Source organism: Microcebus murinus, chromosome 13 (genome assembly GCF_040939455.1).
Source record: "Microcebus murinus isolate Inina chromosome 13, M.murinus_Inina_mat1.0, whole genome shotgun sequence".
Lineage (NCBI taxonomy): Eukaryota > Metazoa > Chordata > Mammalia > Primates > Cheirogaleidae > Microcebus > Microcebus murinus.
Window position 1 is genome coordinate 30,959,996 of NC_134116.1, and position 20,233 is coordinate 30,980,228.

Here is a 20,233-nt window from a genome sequence, read left to right on the forward strand (position 1 = left end):
TGCATGCATGTGTGTCCCTGTGTTTATGTAATAGATAAATGATTTTAACATATTCCTTTTCTAGAAAATCATAAACTAGAATATGGAAATAATACATTTTTAAATGAAGCATTGATTATTTGTGTATCATATGAACACTCTCAAAGAGAGATGGTCAAATTTTGGCTTGAAATAAGTCCCAACAAAGATGTAGTAATGAATAACAAATATGATAACATAACTAGTGGGATTGGGAGGGAGATAGAGAAGAAATTTTAACAAATGAAAAAGAAGAAAGGAAGACAATTTAGTTTCTTTAAGATTTTGCCACAACTCTAAAAAGATTAAAAGAATAACAAATAATATTTTTATTTTCATATGTTTTAAAAGTACAATCAATAATGTAGAGTTAACCTCACCACTTTCTCTTGCAAAAGCAGGAACACATTCCAATTATTAGCATCATCATATATTGTTAGTTGTTGATCAGGTGCATTGTACTTTTCTAACTCTTTGAGATATATAAAATGTAGGTTATTAACTCATCTAGAGAAAAAATGATAAATATTTGCATGATAATGTAGGATAAAAATCCACTAAGTGCACATTATGCATAGAACTTATGAGACCTAAAGTCTACCTAAATAATACATAGATTGTGTCACTTTTCCAGATCCCTACTTTATGAATTAATTCTGTTTCTATGCTTTCTAACCCTTGTGATATATGCCAATTAATTTATCACTTACACACTGCCTTATTTCACAGTTGCAGTATATATGTCATACCATATTTTGTGCCCAGTATTCTGCTTGCTGCTAGATATTCAAAGACAAAGGAGTTGATTTTTGCCTTCAAGAATGATACACATTTTTGAGGAATCAATCCTTCAAGTGATTTTTTTTAAAAGAACACAATTTAGTAGTTTTATCTTGAATATACTAAAGTGAAATGAAGTGAGATGCATAGGTGGCTTTCTCTGGAAAGGATTCACAGAAGTGATTTTGAAACAAGGCATGTCTTAAAAGTTAAAGAGGAATGAGGAAGATAAACAATGTACTCAGTTAATAATTAGAAATTGAATTGAGTTTGCTCAAGAAAATGGGTCAGTATTGGCTTCACTGTAAAAGTACTGAACTGAGTAGAAAATATTTTAAGTAATAATAGTGTTAGGAGGGATTTAGGGAAAAGGTAAATGTCATTTGCTGCTGGTGGAGTATCAATTGGCAAAAATTTTGGGAAAGCAATTTGTCAATTTATATCAAAAGTATTAATATTTTTCCTATCCTTTGATCCAGAAATTTGATATGGATTAAATACTTGTCCTTTCCAAAACTTAAGCTAAAATTTAATCCCTAATGTGGCACTATTGAGAGGTGGGTCATTTAGGTGGCAAATGGGTAATGAGAGCTCTGCCCTCATGAATTGATTAATCCATTTATGGATTAATGAATTAATAGGTTGAAGAATAAACATTTTATCATGGGAATGGGACTGATGGCCTCATAAGAAGAAGAGAGACCTGAGCTGGCACACTCAGCCCCCTCTACATGTGATACTCTGTGCCACTTTGGGACACTTCAGAGAGCCCCCACCAAGAAGAATGTTTTCACTAGATGTACCTCCTCAGCCTTGTACTTCTCAGCCTACACAACAGCAAGAAATAAATTCCTTTTCTTTATAAATTACCCAGTTTCAGGTATTCTATTTTAAGCAACAGAAAATAGACTAATGCACTAGTCTAATTCTAGGAATTTATAATAAGAAAATAATGATATTCACAATGATTTATGTTTAAGGTTGCTCTTTGCAGCATTATTTATGAAAGCAAAAATTTAAAAAGAACTAAATATACAACAATGTGAAATTAGTTTATTGAATTATTTTATCTTGTACAAAGTAATGTGTTTAATAACTTTGAAATTGTTCAAAAATACATGTAAGTGCAAAAAGCATATGAAAAAGTATACGTCCATTTTCATAATAGCAATCTCTGTGGATTTCAATTTTATTTTTTGTTATGTGTTTTCTAAAATCTGTTTTCTGTGTTTCTAAAACCTGTAATATGTATTTCTTTATCTTAAAAACATAATACATACTTCCTAGGAAACACAAAAACAACTTTTTTTTCCCTGTAAGTGATTACCTGTAAGGTTTTGTGGAGCATATTGAAAAGAGTAGAATAAGTGTTCACAACTATACTCTTTGACATCAATTAATGTAATAAACAATACTAAAGATATATGTTCATCCTGTATACTTCTAGTATAGTGTAGTATATAGCTAAAAATAGCTCTTTACCAGGTGAAACATTGGTTGCTAATTTTGAATAAATAAGAGGAATAAATTAGAATTTTTGAACACATGAAATAATATTTTAATCAATGTACTTGCCAATAAGTCCAAAATAGTGATTCATATGAGATTTGTTAGACAAATAGAACTGTATGAGAAACTCAGTTGTTCTGCTCCAAGATAGCCAAACATATGACCCAAAGCAATATAAAATTTAAAGTGACATAAACATAAGACAGTGATACATTTTAAGTTAAAAGGTAAAAATAAATATATTTTGAGGTATTCTACTGAGACTGCTATTTTCATTGATGATAAATGAAAGTAGCAAAGTTTTAAGAATCAATTTATTATAAAAAATTAAATATTTTATTGGCTTTGCCTTCAGAAGTCATGTAATGTGATCATTATCTTAGCACCCCATTCCTAGAGTACTATTTACAATCTACAAAAAGACAATATAAAAAATGAGGGGGAATATTACGTTCTAAGCATATTATTAATAGTTTACAGGTACCTTTGATCTAAGTTCTTGTTTCTTAGTTTATAATTGTTATCACAAGAAGAAAAAAAATTCCAATGACCTCTTTATCTTGTGAAATGTAGGTCAGAATAGTAGTAGACTCATCTCAGGTTATTATATTAATTCTTGGGTTCCAACCCTAGTGAATATGCAAAAATAGTAACAATTATCATGAGTCCAAATGTGAAAAGTCTAAGGAAGGCAAAAAACATCATACCTTTTCTGAAATTATTTTTAAGAGAGTTTTGGATTCAGAGAAAAAAGAACTTGAAAGGATAAAAAAAATCACAAACTACAAAGTCATAATTTTCCTGTAAGGAAACTGATCCACAGAGAGCTTATCTGTAATAAATCATATTACATATTAAGAACAACTAGAAACTTAATAGTGAAAGTAAAGGCCTACCTTTCACTTAATAGTGAAAGTAAAGGCCTACCTCATAAGTCTGTAGTTTCATTACCTTGACAATGTCAACTGATATCATTTAATCATGGTTTGTTATTCAATATTCCTCAGTATCAGTTTCTACATCTATGAAATAGGACAATAATGTCAAATTCAGTATTTGCTAATCAGTTATCAGCACTTACCTCTGGAATAAAAAATAATGTGAATGAGGGAGAATAAAGATGGACTTCCCATATATAATTTTGTATTCATTAAATAAAAGTGTATTATTTTTAAAATTAAAACAGTACCCTTGAACATTATGAAGAGTGACTAAACTGAAGAATAAAAGTTAATGCATGTTTGTTATAAATTCTACTCTTTCATTTTAAAAATGTAGTCCACATATAGAAATATCTGGAAATTTGATTCCAATTGGTAAAAAATGAATAATTAACTGATATATTTTCAATAATTTGAATCATTTTGTGATGTATATATCTAACTTTTGTTGTTTGAAAGAAGAACCTCCTTGAAGAAGAATAGGAATGTACAAACCTTTAATGACAAAATAGAAATCATTCTGGCCACATCCAGGAAATGAAACTATAGCCCTGAGCAAATATTATCAATTCTCGTCATCGTCTGAAGTGTCCTTTATCTCTTCTTCTGGAGATCATCTGTTATGAGAGGCAAAACAATTGAAGGAGTTCATGTGAGTTCAAATAGATAGAGTAGAACCCTTTTAAGAGAAATTCATACCTAAGAAATGTTCCCCTGAGGCATTAGAAATGTTTAGAACACATATAAGTACCCATATGTATTTGTTTCCCATCAAGAAATTTATTGTTATATTTGAAATACTTGTCTTTGGAGTTGTAGGTGTGGTTTTCTAGACTGTTTCATGTCTCTAAAATACATTCATTATGAAAATTAATATTTTCAGAATTGTGATAGGTTATTGTAGATGGTCCATTTTCAATAGAACTCTATGTGTGTGTGTCTCTATTCTTTGTTTGCAATTTTGTAGTGGATACCTTCATGTAGGTATTACAGTCTTAATATTATAGTCTTAATATTTTAGTCTCAGGTTTAGATGTTCATTAGGGCACTACCACATTTTTTTTTTCCTTAGGGTACAACAATAATAAACTATTTGAAAAGGATAGATTAGAAAAATTTTATATAATATATCTGAATCGGAAGATCTTGACTGTACATTTTCTATTGTGACTGGTGCTTTAAGAGGGAAGAAGAAATCAGGAAATAAAGAGGGAAAGGTGCAAAGTTTAATGGGTGGGGAGGAGGATGAAATCTGAATAACAATTGTAGGTTACCTAAGTTCATTTCATTTAACTTAAATATGTGCTTGAGGTGTCTTCTCATGATGGTATTATTCAGTAAGTTGAACAAACATATAGATAATTAAGGCTAAAAGTGTGATTTTAGGTGATTGCCATCAATATATTTTTTCTAAACAATCAGCATTTTTCAGTCTTTCCTTCAGAGCCTTGCCTACCCCTATCAATCACAGACACCATAAGTCTGTCTTCTTTTCTTGGGGTGGTTTCTAGGGCAAACATGTTTCAGACCTGCGTCATATTTACACAGAAACAGAAATATTCCTTCCTTCAGTTTAAATCCTCCTCCACATCTGTAGTTCTCAACTGCATAGCATTTCTTTAGTAAAATGGTTTCAAATTGATTACGCTCTTCTTTCTGTCTCTACATGTGGCTAGGGGTCAAATTATATAAGAATAGAATTATTTCAGAAGTATAATACGATGTCTAAAAAAGGTCTCTCTCTTTTACACACACACACACACACACACACACACTCTGACCTGAGCATTCATTCCCACCCCCTCTCCACTGAATTTCACCAGAGGAGGACTACAACACAATATTTGATTATATGAAAACATACATGGATATAAAATTATCCTCATCCACCTAGAAATTAGCATTGGACTAAGAAAAAAAGTATTTTAAACACCTCTATACCTTCCCTACTTTTGGGGATTTCCTCAACCCCAGTATTTCCCCCTAATTTTTCTCCCCAGCCTTCTCAAAATGCACACTTCCTTGAATATTTGCTCTTTTACAGAAATATTAGTAGGCTTGTAACAGCTGTACAATTTACAAAAGACCTAATTAAAAAAGAAAGTGATATAAACATATTCTCTGTGCTTCAGCTGAAGAAAGGACTTAATAGCAATTAAAAATATATCTATTGTATATATGAATATATAAATTCCAAATACTACAGAGATTCACAATTTTTTTGGAGCATTTTGATGGAACGTTTGCTGATAATAAAAGTCAGCAACACAGACTTCTGAGAAGCAAAATGTTCACGTTTTTTCTCGTCCAAGAAGCTTATATTACTTTATTTTTCTAAGCTCCAAGTTTGAGGAACACGGTGATTCCAGCACTGGAAAAAAGCCTGATCTTTGTGCTTCCCCAGCAGCAGTGACCCAACTAGCGTCTGCGCGAAGAGGAGCTGCCCGGCTACCTGCAGATAGGATTCGCACAGAGCTTTAGAGACCAGAGATTTCTATCTCCTCCTCTCAGAATGCAACTGGTTATTTACTTGCACACGTTTTAAATTAGTCCGAACTGATGCGGAAACTTTGTGAGGGGTGTGTGAGTATGTGTGTGCGGTGGGGGTTGGGGGCACACTTGCTTGCCAGTGGGTTTTTTAGAGCACTCACAAATCATCTTGGGATTTTTCCCTGCCCCCTCCCTCCTTTTCCGGTTCTCAGTGAAAGCTTTTGGGCATGCATTGTGTTTTCACCCGGCAGACTTAAATAACATTCAAGAAATACCATCAGAGAATCGAACACTCAATGATCAAATTGACTACAATTCTGTAAGTTTTTAAAAGTATGTGCCTAAATTATATACCCTGCAGCAAAAAAAAAAATCATAGCTAATTATGATATTATGTAATATATATGTTCCAAATAGCCACTTTCAGCATGCCAAAAAAATAAAAAAAAAGGTTCCAAAGAAATCAAATAGCATAAAACACTGTGCCGCAAAGAAGGAAGAAATACATTTAAAGCACCGATGAAAATGGCGTGCAGTATAATTACCTCAAATTGCTGTTCGCTTGACACCCTGACACTAATTTTATTCAAGCCATTGGGAAATAAATGTTTTAAAAGCACTCCTTTCCGAACACTGGAGCTAGTGGGGTCTGTGAGGTCTTTAAGGAAATGAAAGGGTAAAGTTTGCAGAACGCGAAAAGAATTAAATAATCCATTTAAAATACACGTCTATGTAGATCGACAGGCTTTAATGCCCACATTTTTAACGCTTGCCCTGTACATGGATTGATTTTTTTTTTTCCCTTCAGCATTCCCTCACCAGATGGATTTTTGCTACTGCAGATCAGCAGAGGGTGTCAGATCTTTCAGAGTGCACCAGGCTGGAACGAGCAGAGCTTCTTAGCAACTCTCTTCTCCGCCCCCCTCCCCCCCATTCTCGCGCTCTCTTCCTCCCTCAGACAACTCGCCCCCCGCCCTCCGCCCCCCTCCACGTAATTCCGAAAGAGCAAAAGAAAGCGAAGGAGAACAAGAAAAGAAGAGCTAGTAAGCGAGAACTGGAGCCCAGAAAAAAAGGCTGAAGAGGACCGAAAGGGAGGAAAGGAAAAGGATGGACAGCCACAAAACGCAGCGATTGCGGAAATTTTCCAGCGCCATTGGCTGGGCAGCGTGAGTCCTTCGGTCGGGCGTGATTTCAGCACCGGGGGGACTGGACAGCACCTCCAGGGGACTTCTGGGCAACCTGCAACCGCAGCGAGAACTCCACCAGCCGCCTCCACAACAGAAGCCGCCGAAAACCCTGCTTTGTATCAGAGAGGCAAGGTCAGTCCGACGCACAGCCATGCACAGGCAGTGCGCCTGTACTACGCTGCAAACCCTCTGCTTGTTTCTCTAACATGCACTTGCTTCTAATTACTAGCATTGTTTCCTTTCTGATTAGTGAGGACCAGTAGACGAGATTCTGTAAGGGTGTACTTTTAATTTATATGTATATATTTAACTTCTTTTTGGTTGTATTTAAAGGGTTGAGGGGGAGTGTTTTTTTTTTTTTCTCTCTCTCTCTACTTTTTTTTTTTTTTCTTTTTGCTTGCCTTGCACTACGTGCCTGGATAGTTTGTGGATATAATTATTGACTGGCGTCTGGGCTATTGCAGTGCGGGGGGGTTAGGGAGGAAGGAATCCATCCCCACCCCCCCAATCCCTTTTCTTCTCCTTCCCTGGGTTCGGACATTGGAGCACTAAATGAACTTGAATTGTGTCTGTGGCGAGCAGGATGGTCGCTGTTACTTTGTGATGAGATCGGGGATGAATTGTTCGCTTTAAAAATGCTGCTTTGGATTCTGTTGCTGGAGACGTCTCTTTGTTTTGCCGCTGGAAACGTTACAGGGGACGTTTGCAAAGAGAAGATCTGTTCCTGCAATGAGATAGAAGGGGACCTACACGTAGACTGTGAAAAAAAGGGCTTTACAAGTCTGCAGCGTTTCACCGCCCCGACTTCCCAGTTTTACCATTTATTTCTGCATGGCAATTCCCTCACTCGACTTTTCCCTAATGAGTTCGCTAACTTTTATAATGCGGTTAGTTTGCACATGGAAAACAATGGCTTGCATGAAATCGTTCCGGGGGCTTTTTTGGGGCTGCAGCTGGTGAAAAGGCTGCACATCAACAACAACAAGATCAAGTCTTTTCGAAAGCAGACTTTTCTGGGGCTGGACGATCTGGAATACCTCCAGGCTGATTTTAATTTATTACGCGATATAGACCCAGGGGCTTTCCAAGACTTGAACAAGCTGGAGGTACTCATTTTAAATGACAATCTCATCAGCACCCTACCTGCCAACGTGTTCCAGTATGTGCCCATCACCCACCTCGACCTCCGGGGAAACAGGCTGAAAACGCTGCCCTATGAAGAGGTCTTGGAGCAAATCCCTGGTATTGCTGAGATCCTGCTAGAGGATAACCCTTGGGACTGCACCTGTGATCTGCTCTCTCTGAAAGAATGGCTCGAAAACATTCCCAAGAATGCCCTGATCGGCCGAGTGGTCTGTGAAGCCCCCACCAGACTGCAGGGTAAAGACCTCAATGAAACCACAGAACAGGACTTGTGTCCTTTGAAAAATCGAGTGGATTCTAGTCTCCCGGCGCCCCCTGCCCAAGAAGAGACTTTCGCTCCTGGCCCCCTGCCAACTCCGTTCAAGACAAATGGGCAAGAGGATCATGCCACCCCAGGGTCTGCTCCAAACGGAGGTACAAAGATACCAGGCAACTGGCAAATCAAAGTCAGACCCACGGTAGCGATAGCGACGGGTAGCGCCAGAAACAAAGCCCCAGCCAACAGTTTGCCCTGCCCTGGGGGCTGCAGCTGCGACCACATCCCAGGGTCGGGTTTAAAAATGAACTGCAACAACCGGAACGTGAGCAGCTTGGCTGATTTGAAGCCCAAGCTCTCCAACGTGCAGGAGCTTTTCCTTCGAGATAACAAGATCCATAGCATCCGAAAATCGCACTTTGTGGATTACAAGAACCTCATTCTGTTGGATCTGGGCAACAATAACATCGCCACCATGGAGAACAACACTTTCAAGAACCTTTTGGACCTCAGGTGGCTGTACATGGATAGCAATTACCTGGACACGCTGTCTCGGGAGAAATTCGCGGGGCTCCAGAACCTGGAGTACCTGAACGTGGAGTACAACGCGATCCAGCTCATCCTCCCTGGCACTTTCAATGCCATGCCCAAACTGAGGATTCTCATTCTCAACAATAACTTGCTGAGGTCCCTCCCTGTGGACGTGTTTGCTGGGGTCTCGCTCTCTAAGCTCAGCCTGCACAACAATTACTTCATGTACCTCCCGGTGGCAGGGGTGCTGGACCAGTTAACTTCCATCATCCAGATAGATCTGCACGGAAACCCCTGGGAGTGCTCCTGCACCATTGTGCCTTTCAAGCAATGGGCAGAACGCCTAGGTTCCGAAGTGCTGATGAGCGACCTCAAGTGTGAGACGCCAGTGAACTTCTTTAGAAAGGATTTCATGCTCCTCTCCAATGACGAGATCTGCCCCCAGCTGTACGCTAGGATCTCGCCCACGTTAACTTCGCACAGTAAAAACAGCACTGGGTTGGCGGAGACCGGGACGCACTCCAACTCCTACCTAGACACCAGCAGGGTGTCCATCTCCGTGTTGGTCCCGGGACTGCTGCTGGTGTTTGTCACCTCCGCCTTCACCGTGGTGGGCATGCTCGTGTTTATCCTGAGGAACCGAAAGCGGTCCAAGAGAAGGGATGCCAACTCCTCCGCGTCCGAAATTAATTCCCTACAGACAGTCTGTGACTCTTCCTACTGGCACAATGGGCCTTACAACGCAGATGGGGCCCACAGAGTGTATGACTGTGGCTCTCACTCGCTCTCGGACTAAGACCCCTACCCGGATAGGGGAGGGGAGCGGGAAGGCGAGAGATACGTCCTCCTCCGGGGGTTGGAGGAGCTCTGACCCGTAGCCAGCGTGCCACAAGCCCTGATGGGCATATGTAAATAAATAACTATGAACTCGCTCAACTGAGAGGGTCTGACCCCTTAGCTCCCTTCTGGAAACAAAGAGCAGACTGTGGCGAGCTGGAGAGAGCAGCCAGCTCGCTCTGTGCTTGGAGTCCCTTTTGACGGAAAGCCCAGCATGGAAATGCTGAAAGAATTGACAGTGCTCTCACCCTCCGCGGAGGGGCCTGGGGGGATGGATGCTGCGGTCCTATACATATATACATATATCTACATCTATATAGAGAGATAGATATCTATTTTTCCCCTGTGGATTAGCCCCGTGATGGCTCCCTGTTTGCTATGCAGGGATGGGCAGTTGCACGAAGGCATGAATGTATTGTAAATAAATAACTTTGACTTCTGACAAAAAAAAAAGTGCTGCATGGCTCGCATGGAATCCACGCACTCCAGGGACTCTGCCCGCCCCCGCGACTGGAGATGGCATCTCATTCACAGCACCCACCCTCTTACCTGATAAGTCCCATCGTATCAAACTTTCTATAAACAAAATACAGTATAATCAGAAAGTGCCATTTCACCATTATTTGTGATCGGTAGGCAGTTCAGAGCATACGTTTACTGTGAGAAAAAAAATGTAAAGGTTTTATTTAAGACGTTTGCATGGCTAGTCATCAGTCCATTTTATCAGTTAACAATGTATTTTGTTGAGGGAAGTTTTTAGGGGTTGTTTTGGATTCTTTTATTTTGATGGTGATGTTTTATTTTATTTTTTGAGGGGGAATATTTTTCTATACATATCCAATAATGCCTTCCATCTGAATGTAAAATAAGTACCCATGATTTCTATTATAGTATCGATGTAATTATTTAAAAAAAAAGATTTCGAGGCAGTTAAGCATGACCAATTAATGTCACTCTAGTGCTTAGGCTGCGATCCTATGGTAGCAATTCTGTGCTGGTATAAATCTTACTTATAAAGTAGGAAAAAAGAACCGAGGAAGCACGTGAAACTTACTAATTCTATTTGAGGATTTTATAATGGCATATTTTTTCAGTATTAAAGTGAAAATGTTTTCGACTCTGGGTCCTTACATTTTTCCAGCTTCATATTCGCAACTGGTAAATTGGATTTGCGGTGGAAGGGAAGGGGGAGGGGAAAGATTGGGGGTGGATTCCTTCTTGAGCTACAATAAGGCTATTTCTCTAATCGCCTTACTTAGCATTTTAACCTTTCCGTAGCTCCTCCCCCCTACCCGCCTGCTCAGACTTTACCAGCTTTTCCCTGCCCAAAAACTAAGGTCTTCCCCCAACATACTCCCCTCCCCTCCCCCTATTGTAATGCAGCAGTGACTCCCTTTATTATTACTAGAAATCCCTGGCTGCTGTTTTTGTTGGTGCTTCCCACACTGCAGATACATTAGGGATGTTAGGAAAGATTTGATTTAATTGACTCTTCCTAGATCGGTCTCATTAAACAGAGTGGAGATTTCATTGGTCAGCACTCCACCATGAAAGACAGCCCTAATGACTGGCATTTGAGATGCTGCTGGCATTTTGAATTCAACATCTGCTGAAACCGGTAAAACTAATTAGTGCCCACCCACCTTCCCCGCCCCAGCAACTGCATATTGAAATTTGTTAAAGCACTCATCTTTATGGAAATCAATCATTATCCTAAAGAAGTGTTTCTCTCCCATCATCAGGGCTTCTGGTTGTGGCCCAGTAATTAACAAGAAAAGCATTGAACTGTTTGAATTTTATGAACCAGTGTAACTCTGGCCTCAATCACATTCCTCTGGGATTTCTAAACAAGTCTATTTTATCAACAGTTTGGCTACAAAAAGCAAACAAAACCACACTTATTGATGGGGTCTGCAATTCACCACATATCCTCCCTTGAGAAGTATGTCAAAAGACTGCAGACCACAGATTTTTTTTTTTAAATATAGGATTATAAATCAGCTAATGAAAGCCCTCAGAGCAGTTGTAAGTAGATTTGCCTTCTAGAACTCATATTCTAAAGGAAAGTAATTTCCCAGAACAGTGATATTCTGGAATATGTATTATTTATTTTAACACTTTTTTAATAAAATCTTTATTACAAACCATGACTATTCCTAAGGCCATTCATCATTTTCTCTCTTGATTCTTTCGTTTGTGGACTGCATTTCATGACAGTAAAATTATAACCTACTATCCTTGGACAAATATTATGGTTTTTTTAGATATTAATTTTTCATATGAAGGCTTCATTCTTTTTACCCAAAGTACAACTGGGTTCCTGGTAAGCAACCAACAGATTTATTTGTGATAAAAAAATTGGAAGAGAAGAAGAGTCATATATTCAACAATATTATGACTTTAAGAAGGAAAATTTAAAAAAAATGGAAGATGTAGAAACACCTCTGGTGGAAAGTGACATTTAATGAAAGGTTTCTAGTGAGGCTTGATAGTAATTTTGAAACTGACACATGGCTAGTCTAGGTGGAAAAGCTTAGAAGTTCTCATAGAAAGTGTGCACAGGGGCAAGAACTTTCTTCATCCTAATTAAAGAAATTACAATATAGAAGCCAAGATTTTTGAGTGGTCATTGTGTGCCAGGCATGTACTGAGTGGTTTATATAATTATTTAATTTAGCCTTCACAACTACAGGGTACTTTAGTAAGATACTGCTATTCCCATTATACAGATGAGAAGTAAGGCTTTCCTCAACTTACTTTAAGAAGAGTAAGCAATAACTCAGTTCAGACACAGTAAATAGTGGAGTGGGATTTAAATCCAATTTTCTTAGTACTCCAAAATCTTATTCTTTGAGTGAATTAGTTATATGCATTTATCTGATCAACATCTTAAGAAGGCAATTTTTAGAAAAAATGGCTATAAAAATACTGTGACAAATATGGGGACCCATGTTGAATCTTCTTAGCTAAGTATGTATTGGTGGCCCTTTATATTTCCAGTGTTTCTTGCAACAAAAGAAACTTGCCCTTCATTCAGTGGAGATAACTTCAGTGTGTTCTCCAAGAGTAGTATATAAGAAGACAAAACATATAAGAAAAAAGATGAATGTACTATATAAGATTATGTATTGTCAACATTCAAATATTAAATCTAAATTATTTATAACAATAATTCTAACAATTTTTGGTGTATCGATCATTTAATAAATAATAATATATGTTTAAACATCTATGTATATAAGATATCTAATGATTTTATATATAAGAGCGTTTGTTATTTAGACTAGCAGTATTTTATTCATTTTGATAAGATATCTGTGTTACAATTATATATATGTTTAATATGGATTAGTTTTATACACATATATATTAGTTTAGTTTGCAGGATACATTCAACATATGGTCACATTATGTAATTGTCACTTAAATGTACTTAGCATCTTCATTTTGTCTTTACGTAAAATGCTCTATAACATTATGTGTATTAGTTGAGATATCTTGTTTCTAGTTAAATCATTCTTTAATTTACCAAAGTAGAAGATATTTTAATTGTGCCCAATGGAAAAAGGAGGAAGGAGAGATATCTTGTTTAGTTACATTGCTTTAAAGAAAGTAGTAACTTCTGTGGCTGCTGTTGTAACTAAGAATATGCTAGAATGTAAGTTGTTACCATAGAAATTTATTGTTTAACCGTTTATACATGCTTACATGAGAGGAAACTGAAATAGCTGATCTAACGTTAATGTAACAAGATTCTTTTTCTTAACAGTATTTATACTTGATACAATTAGAATTGTCAACAATTTTAACAAATGTTAGCATTATATTGGTGATTCCTAAGACAGTTCCTTAATTTAGCTTTTCCAGGCTTCTCATAAATGTTATTACAAATATACTGAGAGATGAATGAATTGGCAAGGTTGAACATTGAGGTTGTGTTTATAATGTACTGGTATAATATTAAAAATAGTGTTTTCTAATTCAGCATTTCTGCTAGCTAATTTATAAATACTATTATTTATTTGTATATTTGAAGAAAAATGGAAATATAAAATGTGCTAAAGATTTAATTTTAACATATATTAAGTTTTGGTTCATTTTTTCTCATATTTGAATCACTTTCAAATGGTATATATTATTTCATTTTTAAAAGAGGAACCCTGTATGATATCAACAGATACAGTACATGCATACTCAAGATTTTTAAGTTATATGATTTGCTTTAATGTGGCCCTGAACCATAGATAAGGCTGAACTAAATACGTTTCATATAATCCCCTGACACATTTTTTCATCTGTAGTCTTGTCAAAATATTATTATAAAAAATAATATATAGGACATGCAGGCCTTTTTTCTTGATGTTAAAAAGAAGTGCTGCTAAATGGTTCCATGAAAGCATATGTTACAGAAAAATACTGAAACATGAATCAATATTGACTATGTGGAGATTTATCAAAATTTGTTTGGATTTCAGAAGCAATTGAATAGTTAAGATAATAACAAATTCAGTGTTTAAGAACTATATTTTTTAAATGAACTAGATCACTGAAGAAATCATTTTAGATTATTTAAGGTCAGTATAACCATTTTGCCTCAATTGGCCAGCAATTTCAGTTTATTGGCTTAGATTTCAATTATCCAATTAATGACTCTTCTTTAATTTACTTGATAAGTATATATAATATTATATACTTGAAATATAAGTATATTTTATGTCTAAAGTTGGCACAAAGCTTACTGGAGGAGAATTATCTAATAGTCTAAAGACTTTTGAGTATGTCAAAAGTATATATGACTTATATATGACTTATATATATGACTTATATTATATATTCAATTGGCAATATTAATTGGGCATTTGCTCCATGAAAATTACTGTAGAAGCTCTCTTGGGAAAAGAAAGTAAGATAGCTCCAACATCAAGTAGTCTGTGGCCGACAAAGGTGAAATATACACATAACTGTAATCATAGAAGAATAGTATATCATTGACAAGATTTAAAGAATGTCACTAGAATATTTTGTGTTTCTTTTTTAAAAGTAATTTAGGTTTTTAGCCATTTGGAAAAGTGCAGTAGTCACATCCATGTGAGTAGCTATTATGCAAATAGTTGAAAATCTTAAAACAATGTTTTAAATGAAAGAGGTAATTTAATTACCTTTCTAGTTTTATTTTTATGTCTTTTTCTGTAAAATGGGAATAATGCCTATTTAATCATTTCATTTAGAGTCTCCTGACTAAGCATTCTAAAAAGAATTAATCAAGCCAGTTTTTTATCTGAACAAGTGAATAACTGATATTTTTTTTTAAGTTTAGCTATGTGAGAAATCAAATAATAATTTAGAAAATTAAATAAAATATATTATATGATAAGAAGTTTAGAAATTGCCTCTGGGAATCTTAGCTTTGGTTTATGTTATTTCTATAGGTGAAATAGATTACAGAAACTTTAATTAATATACTATTGTATATATTTTTACAATTTTACTATAAAGCTAATAATCCCTTGTTATTAAGTTTGAGTAAAACTTAATATCCAATTACTTAGTAGTAACCTCCAGATGCATGAATCAAAAGGTTTAACAAGAAGAAAGCAGTAAGCTAAGGCATATATTTATTCACTTTTATGTCTTATTCCCTTTTTACCTCTAACTCCATTTTTTTTTCTTGGCAGAAGAATTCAGGAAGGAAAAATGCCCAGCAGTAGCATATCGATAGAAAAAGTCAATATATGGTGAAAAATGAAAGTGCTTCAAATACAGATGATAAATGGCCACTCTATAGCGTTATCAAAGAAGTAGTTTTTGCTTTCAAGAAAAGAAAGATAGGGGAAAAGGGTTAATATTATCACGAACAATAATTTCTTTTACCAGATTTTGTGACATTAATTGTGCACTTTTCTTTTTTAAATCAATGTCTTGTTTAACATTTCTCTTATAATAATATTAGTGTTTTAATACTATTAAGTATGCATACATAGAACTTATTGCCACTTTCGTGAAATAACAGAATTACAAAATAGCGGAAAAATTTGAAACTGTGTAATTATCCTATAGTAGAGTCCACACATTTTAGTCCAGGTATTTTTATTTATTAAAAAAAACTATTTTATATAATTAAAATATCCTACATGACTAAATTATTATATCTAAAATGTTTTGTTAAGTAAAATATGAAATAGTATCATATAATAACTATGTGCTAATTTCTGTTCAGTTTGATACATTTTGTAGCTAATCTGATTCAATTGTGAATCCAAATAACTTTACTTCAGTGGACATATTTAGTACCAGTGTGTTTTTTGGTAGTTTAAACACCCAATGGTCGGCTATGGCTTTGTCATAACTAACTCAGATATTGTTAGTGAAATTCTCAAAGTTCCCAAGTAATGGGTGTAAATTGGCTAAACTAGTTATTAGGTAATTTAAAGAGGTTGAAATTACTAAAGCATGGAGTTACTGTTAAGCCCTTTGTTTCCTCAATGACTAAATGTTTTTCTGTTTCTCAACATATGCTCTAATGAGATAGATAATCCATTTTATTGGTCAGAAAATGTTACTTTTTAAAAATTTTTCAGTAAATCTTTGATTGGGTGGTATTTGTATTTTCTACCATAACAGTCTGCTTTCCAACAATTAAATTTCATGTTATAGATAGTATTTGGAATAATTAGACATTAATACATAGCAAGCAGAGTATTCCAGGAGGGTATTACATCTAACAGTGTAATATTGTGGGAAACAAGATTTGAAGCCAAGAAACTAATAACAATAGTCTCTAAGAATTGAATTACATGAAATGTAAGGTCACTTTTACAACTCAAAATTTATAACATCAAATTAAGATGAAAGTCAGATCAGAGCACTTTAACATTACTTGCATGGACATGACATTACTAATAGCGAGACAAAAATAAAATTTTTCAGAATTTTTACATGAATAGCTAATATTTTGTCTATTAAATTTCCATCCCTGCAAGCCCAACATACACACTTGCGTAATTAAATGCATAAACTAGCAGCAGAATTATTTTCTTTTAAAAATGCAGGGGTCTTAGTTTATAATTTAGTAAACATACTTTAAGGAGATAATTTCCAATCCATATTTATAGTTGTCTTTTAAACCATGAATGAGAAATGTTTTCACTATAGCCTTTGTAACAAAATGGGTTCTTCAGGACTAATACAAGTGTCACTAGTAAATGTACCACATAGCTCAAGGCAGTTTAAGAAGGTAATACAGCATTGATGCCAGGTAGATAAATCTTAATTATGTCAAATTCAGAAAGTTAAAACCAAAAAGGAAAAGAAAAATAAGTGGGATGGTAGCAATTTTATTTTATTAAACAAATATTTATTGATTACTTTTGAGATGGCAGGCACTTATCCAAAGGTTCTAAAGCTACATAGAACATACTAGATTTTTGTTTATCAGAATTTATGTCTTACTGCAAATTACAGAGCAATGGCAAAAACAATAAATAATATATTACAAACATAGATAATGAATAGCTATAAATGAAATAAAATGGGGGAGGGGTGATGATTTCCTTTTCTTAGTGTGGTTAGGGACGTTTTTTTTGAGAAGATGATACTTGAACTAGATGAGAAATTATAAGGACACAGGCATTTTAAAATTTGTAGGAATATGGATTCTGGAAAATAAATAGTCATGTATGAATTATTTCAATTTGTAAATGTTTGAGGACTAAAAAGAATGGCAATGCTAAAATCTGGTAATAGGCAAACACAAAATAGAGAGGCAGAGAGAAGCCAGATAATGCTTTATAAACCATAGTAAGGACTTTAGATTTTATTTCAAGTATAACAGAAAGTTTTAAGCTGATGAATGATCTGACCTAAATAATATGTTTTACCTTTTTTTAGTGAGAATGAATTATAGGGGGTGAAAGAGGAAGGCAAGAAGCTACTGCTTCAGAGTTTGGGAAAGAGATGAAATCTTAGACATCTTCGGTGGTAGTAATAGAGATGGAGAGAAATGGAGAGCTGGGGGTATATTGTGGGTGTGGGAACAAAGGAAAGGAAAATAGTTTTATACATTTTTTTGGCTTTAACAACCAGCTTGATGGTGCTGTCTTTAATTGACAAGCAAAGGCTGGAGAAAGCAGGTTTTAGATTATAGAATTAAATTTGAGGAAGTTAGATTTGAGATACCTATACATATACTCTGAGTTGGCTTTTGAACATGGGAATATGTAATTCAGGGAGAGTTTAAGGAGTAAAATATAGACTTGAAATTCACCATTACTCTTGTATTAATGGTTACATTTTTTTTTTTTTTTTTGAGACAGAGTCTCACTTTGTTGCCCAGGCTAGAGTGAGTGCCGTGGCGTCAGCCTAGCTCACAGCAACCTCAAACTCCTGGGCTCAAGCAATCCTTCTGCCTCAGCCTCCCAAGTAGCTGGGACTACAGGCATGCGCCACCATGCCCGGCTAATTTTTTCTATATATATTAGTTGGCTAATTACTTTCTTTCTATTTATAGTAGAGACAGGGTCTCGCTCTTGCTCAGGCTGGTTTCGAACTCCTGACCTCGAGCAATCCGCCTGCCTCGGCCTCCCAGAGTGCTAGGATTACAGGCGTGAGCCACCACGTCCGGCCTAATGGTTACATTTTATATATTAAAAACTAAGCCTTTGGTTGCATTTAACTAAGTGCATTTTACCCTTAGGGCAGACTTATTGGAAATTAAACGTGAACTTGTTTTTAGACACAACTAATGTAGAAAAAGCACGAAACACATATGATATCTGTAATATCTGCAAATTTTCCCAAACTATAAGATTACTTGTAAAACATAGTAAAATATTATTTTCTGAAAATCAATTGAAAACCAATAATATGGTGCAAGAAGGGCTAAAAACAGATTGTAACATAAAGGTACAATGTAAGCCTTCAATCCTTCAACCAAAATGCTTAACTTCTATTTATTAAGCATATTTCTGAATGAGAATGAAGGAACTAACCTTATTCATTACCACCAACAATAGATTTAGATTTTTTTTCCAGGAGGAAATATTTCCAACAAAGATTGACATTACTCACAAATAAGATGAGAATGAGAATCAAAATATATTTTTTTGGTAGTTAGCTGAAGGTTGGTCTCTGTTTTGGAGGGTTTTATCTCTCTTTTGCTTGTATGCAACTCTGTGGTCCATCTCTTAAGAAACATATACTGCATTTTGTATTTAGCCCAACTTTGAATAGGCAGTAAAAGATTTGCTTAAAAAATCATGTTTTCTTTATAGAACCATTTATGTGCACATACCATCCAGCTCACTATTGTTAATTGTCTCTAATCCCTAATAACCTAAGTATAATTGGACTTAATCTTCTAAGTAAATTGTGATTACTTTTCCTATTATTTTAATATTGCTATAATTCAAATATTAGTTTTATTCATTGTACAAGCACAATTTTCCTTCTTCATAAGTCTTTGAATAGTTTCAGTTATTTCTATATAGATGTGATACCATTATGTAAATACCCTGGTTATCTTTTAAAAGAATGTTAAGAGCTGGAGGAAAACTCTGCTTAGTTTCTCGTAATACAGCCTCATATTGCTACAGAGTTCAAAGCTCTCAGGGTCATTTATGGGGACCACAAAAATGAACCTATAGTCAGAGGGCCTCGATGAATTAAGCTCTCCTCTACCTCTGTGACTTTAGGCAAGGCTTTTAATTCTGAGGAAACTCATTTTTTACATTTCGAGTGAGACTGTTGGACTAGAATCAAGCTGTCAGAAAACTTTTTCAGTAAGGGACCAGAAATAAGTATTTTGGCCTTTATGAGCTAAGATGCAAAAGCTATGATATTATGTCGCTATTATGTACCTAGTAATATTTATATTATGTATAAAATAGAGAAAACAAATTTCCAAATATTTTTATTAACAAAATTTAAAATGTTATTTATGGACATGAACATTTGAATTTTATATAATTTTATGTGTTCAAAATATTATTTTTTAAGTTTTTTCCACCAGTTAAAAAGGTAAAACCATTCTTAGCTCACAGGCAGAATAATATCAGGCAGTAGAACTGATCTGATCTGGTTGTTTGCCAATCTCTGGGTTGAACTACACTATTGGATTATAAAAATGTCTTCAGAATATTTTACTTTGTACAAATTGTATGGAATTTTCAAAATTACATAGGATATTTGTACAGGTTCTTTTTATCAATTTAGAGATTTTTAAAATTATGCCAAAGAATTTATCAAAATATAATCATAAATGTATATAAAGTAGTTCAGGGATAAAATCGTGGTTGTAAGATTAATAGTAATCACATTTGATCAGAATTATTGGAGTGGTCGAGTGCCATCTCTAGAATCATACTGTATCAATTCTAATCCTAGGTCTGGGAACTATCAGCTCTGTGAACTTGAACAAGTTATTAACCTTAAGGCACTTCAATTCTCTTGCCAATAAAACACAAATGACAATACTAGTACCTACTTCATAGAAATATATTGAATATGTTATTCACATTCATGTGAAAGTGAAAATGTCATGAATA

At 35.2% G+C, this 20,233-nt stretch overlaps 1 protein-coding gene across 1 annotated transcript; it reads left to right on the top strand.

The window, feature by feature from the left end:
- Positions 1-6,672: 6,672 nt before the first annotated feature.
- On the top strand, positions 6,673-17,991 carry SLITRK1 (SLIT and NTRK like family member 1). Its single transcript, XM_012779043.2, has one exon. It carries the CDS (start codon positions 7,561-7,563, stop codon positions 9,649-9,651), a length of 2,091 nt encoding a protein of 696 aa, XP_012634497.1. The 5' UTR covers positions 6,673-7,560; the 3' UTR covers positions 9,652-17,991.
- Positions 17,992-20,233: the final 2,242 nt, after the last annotated feature.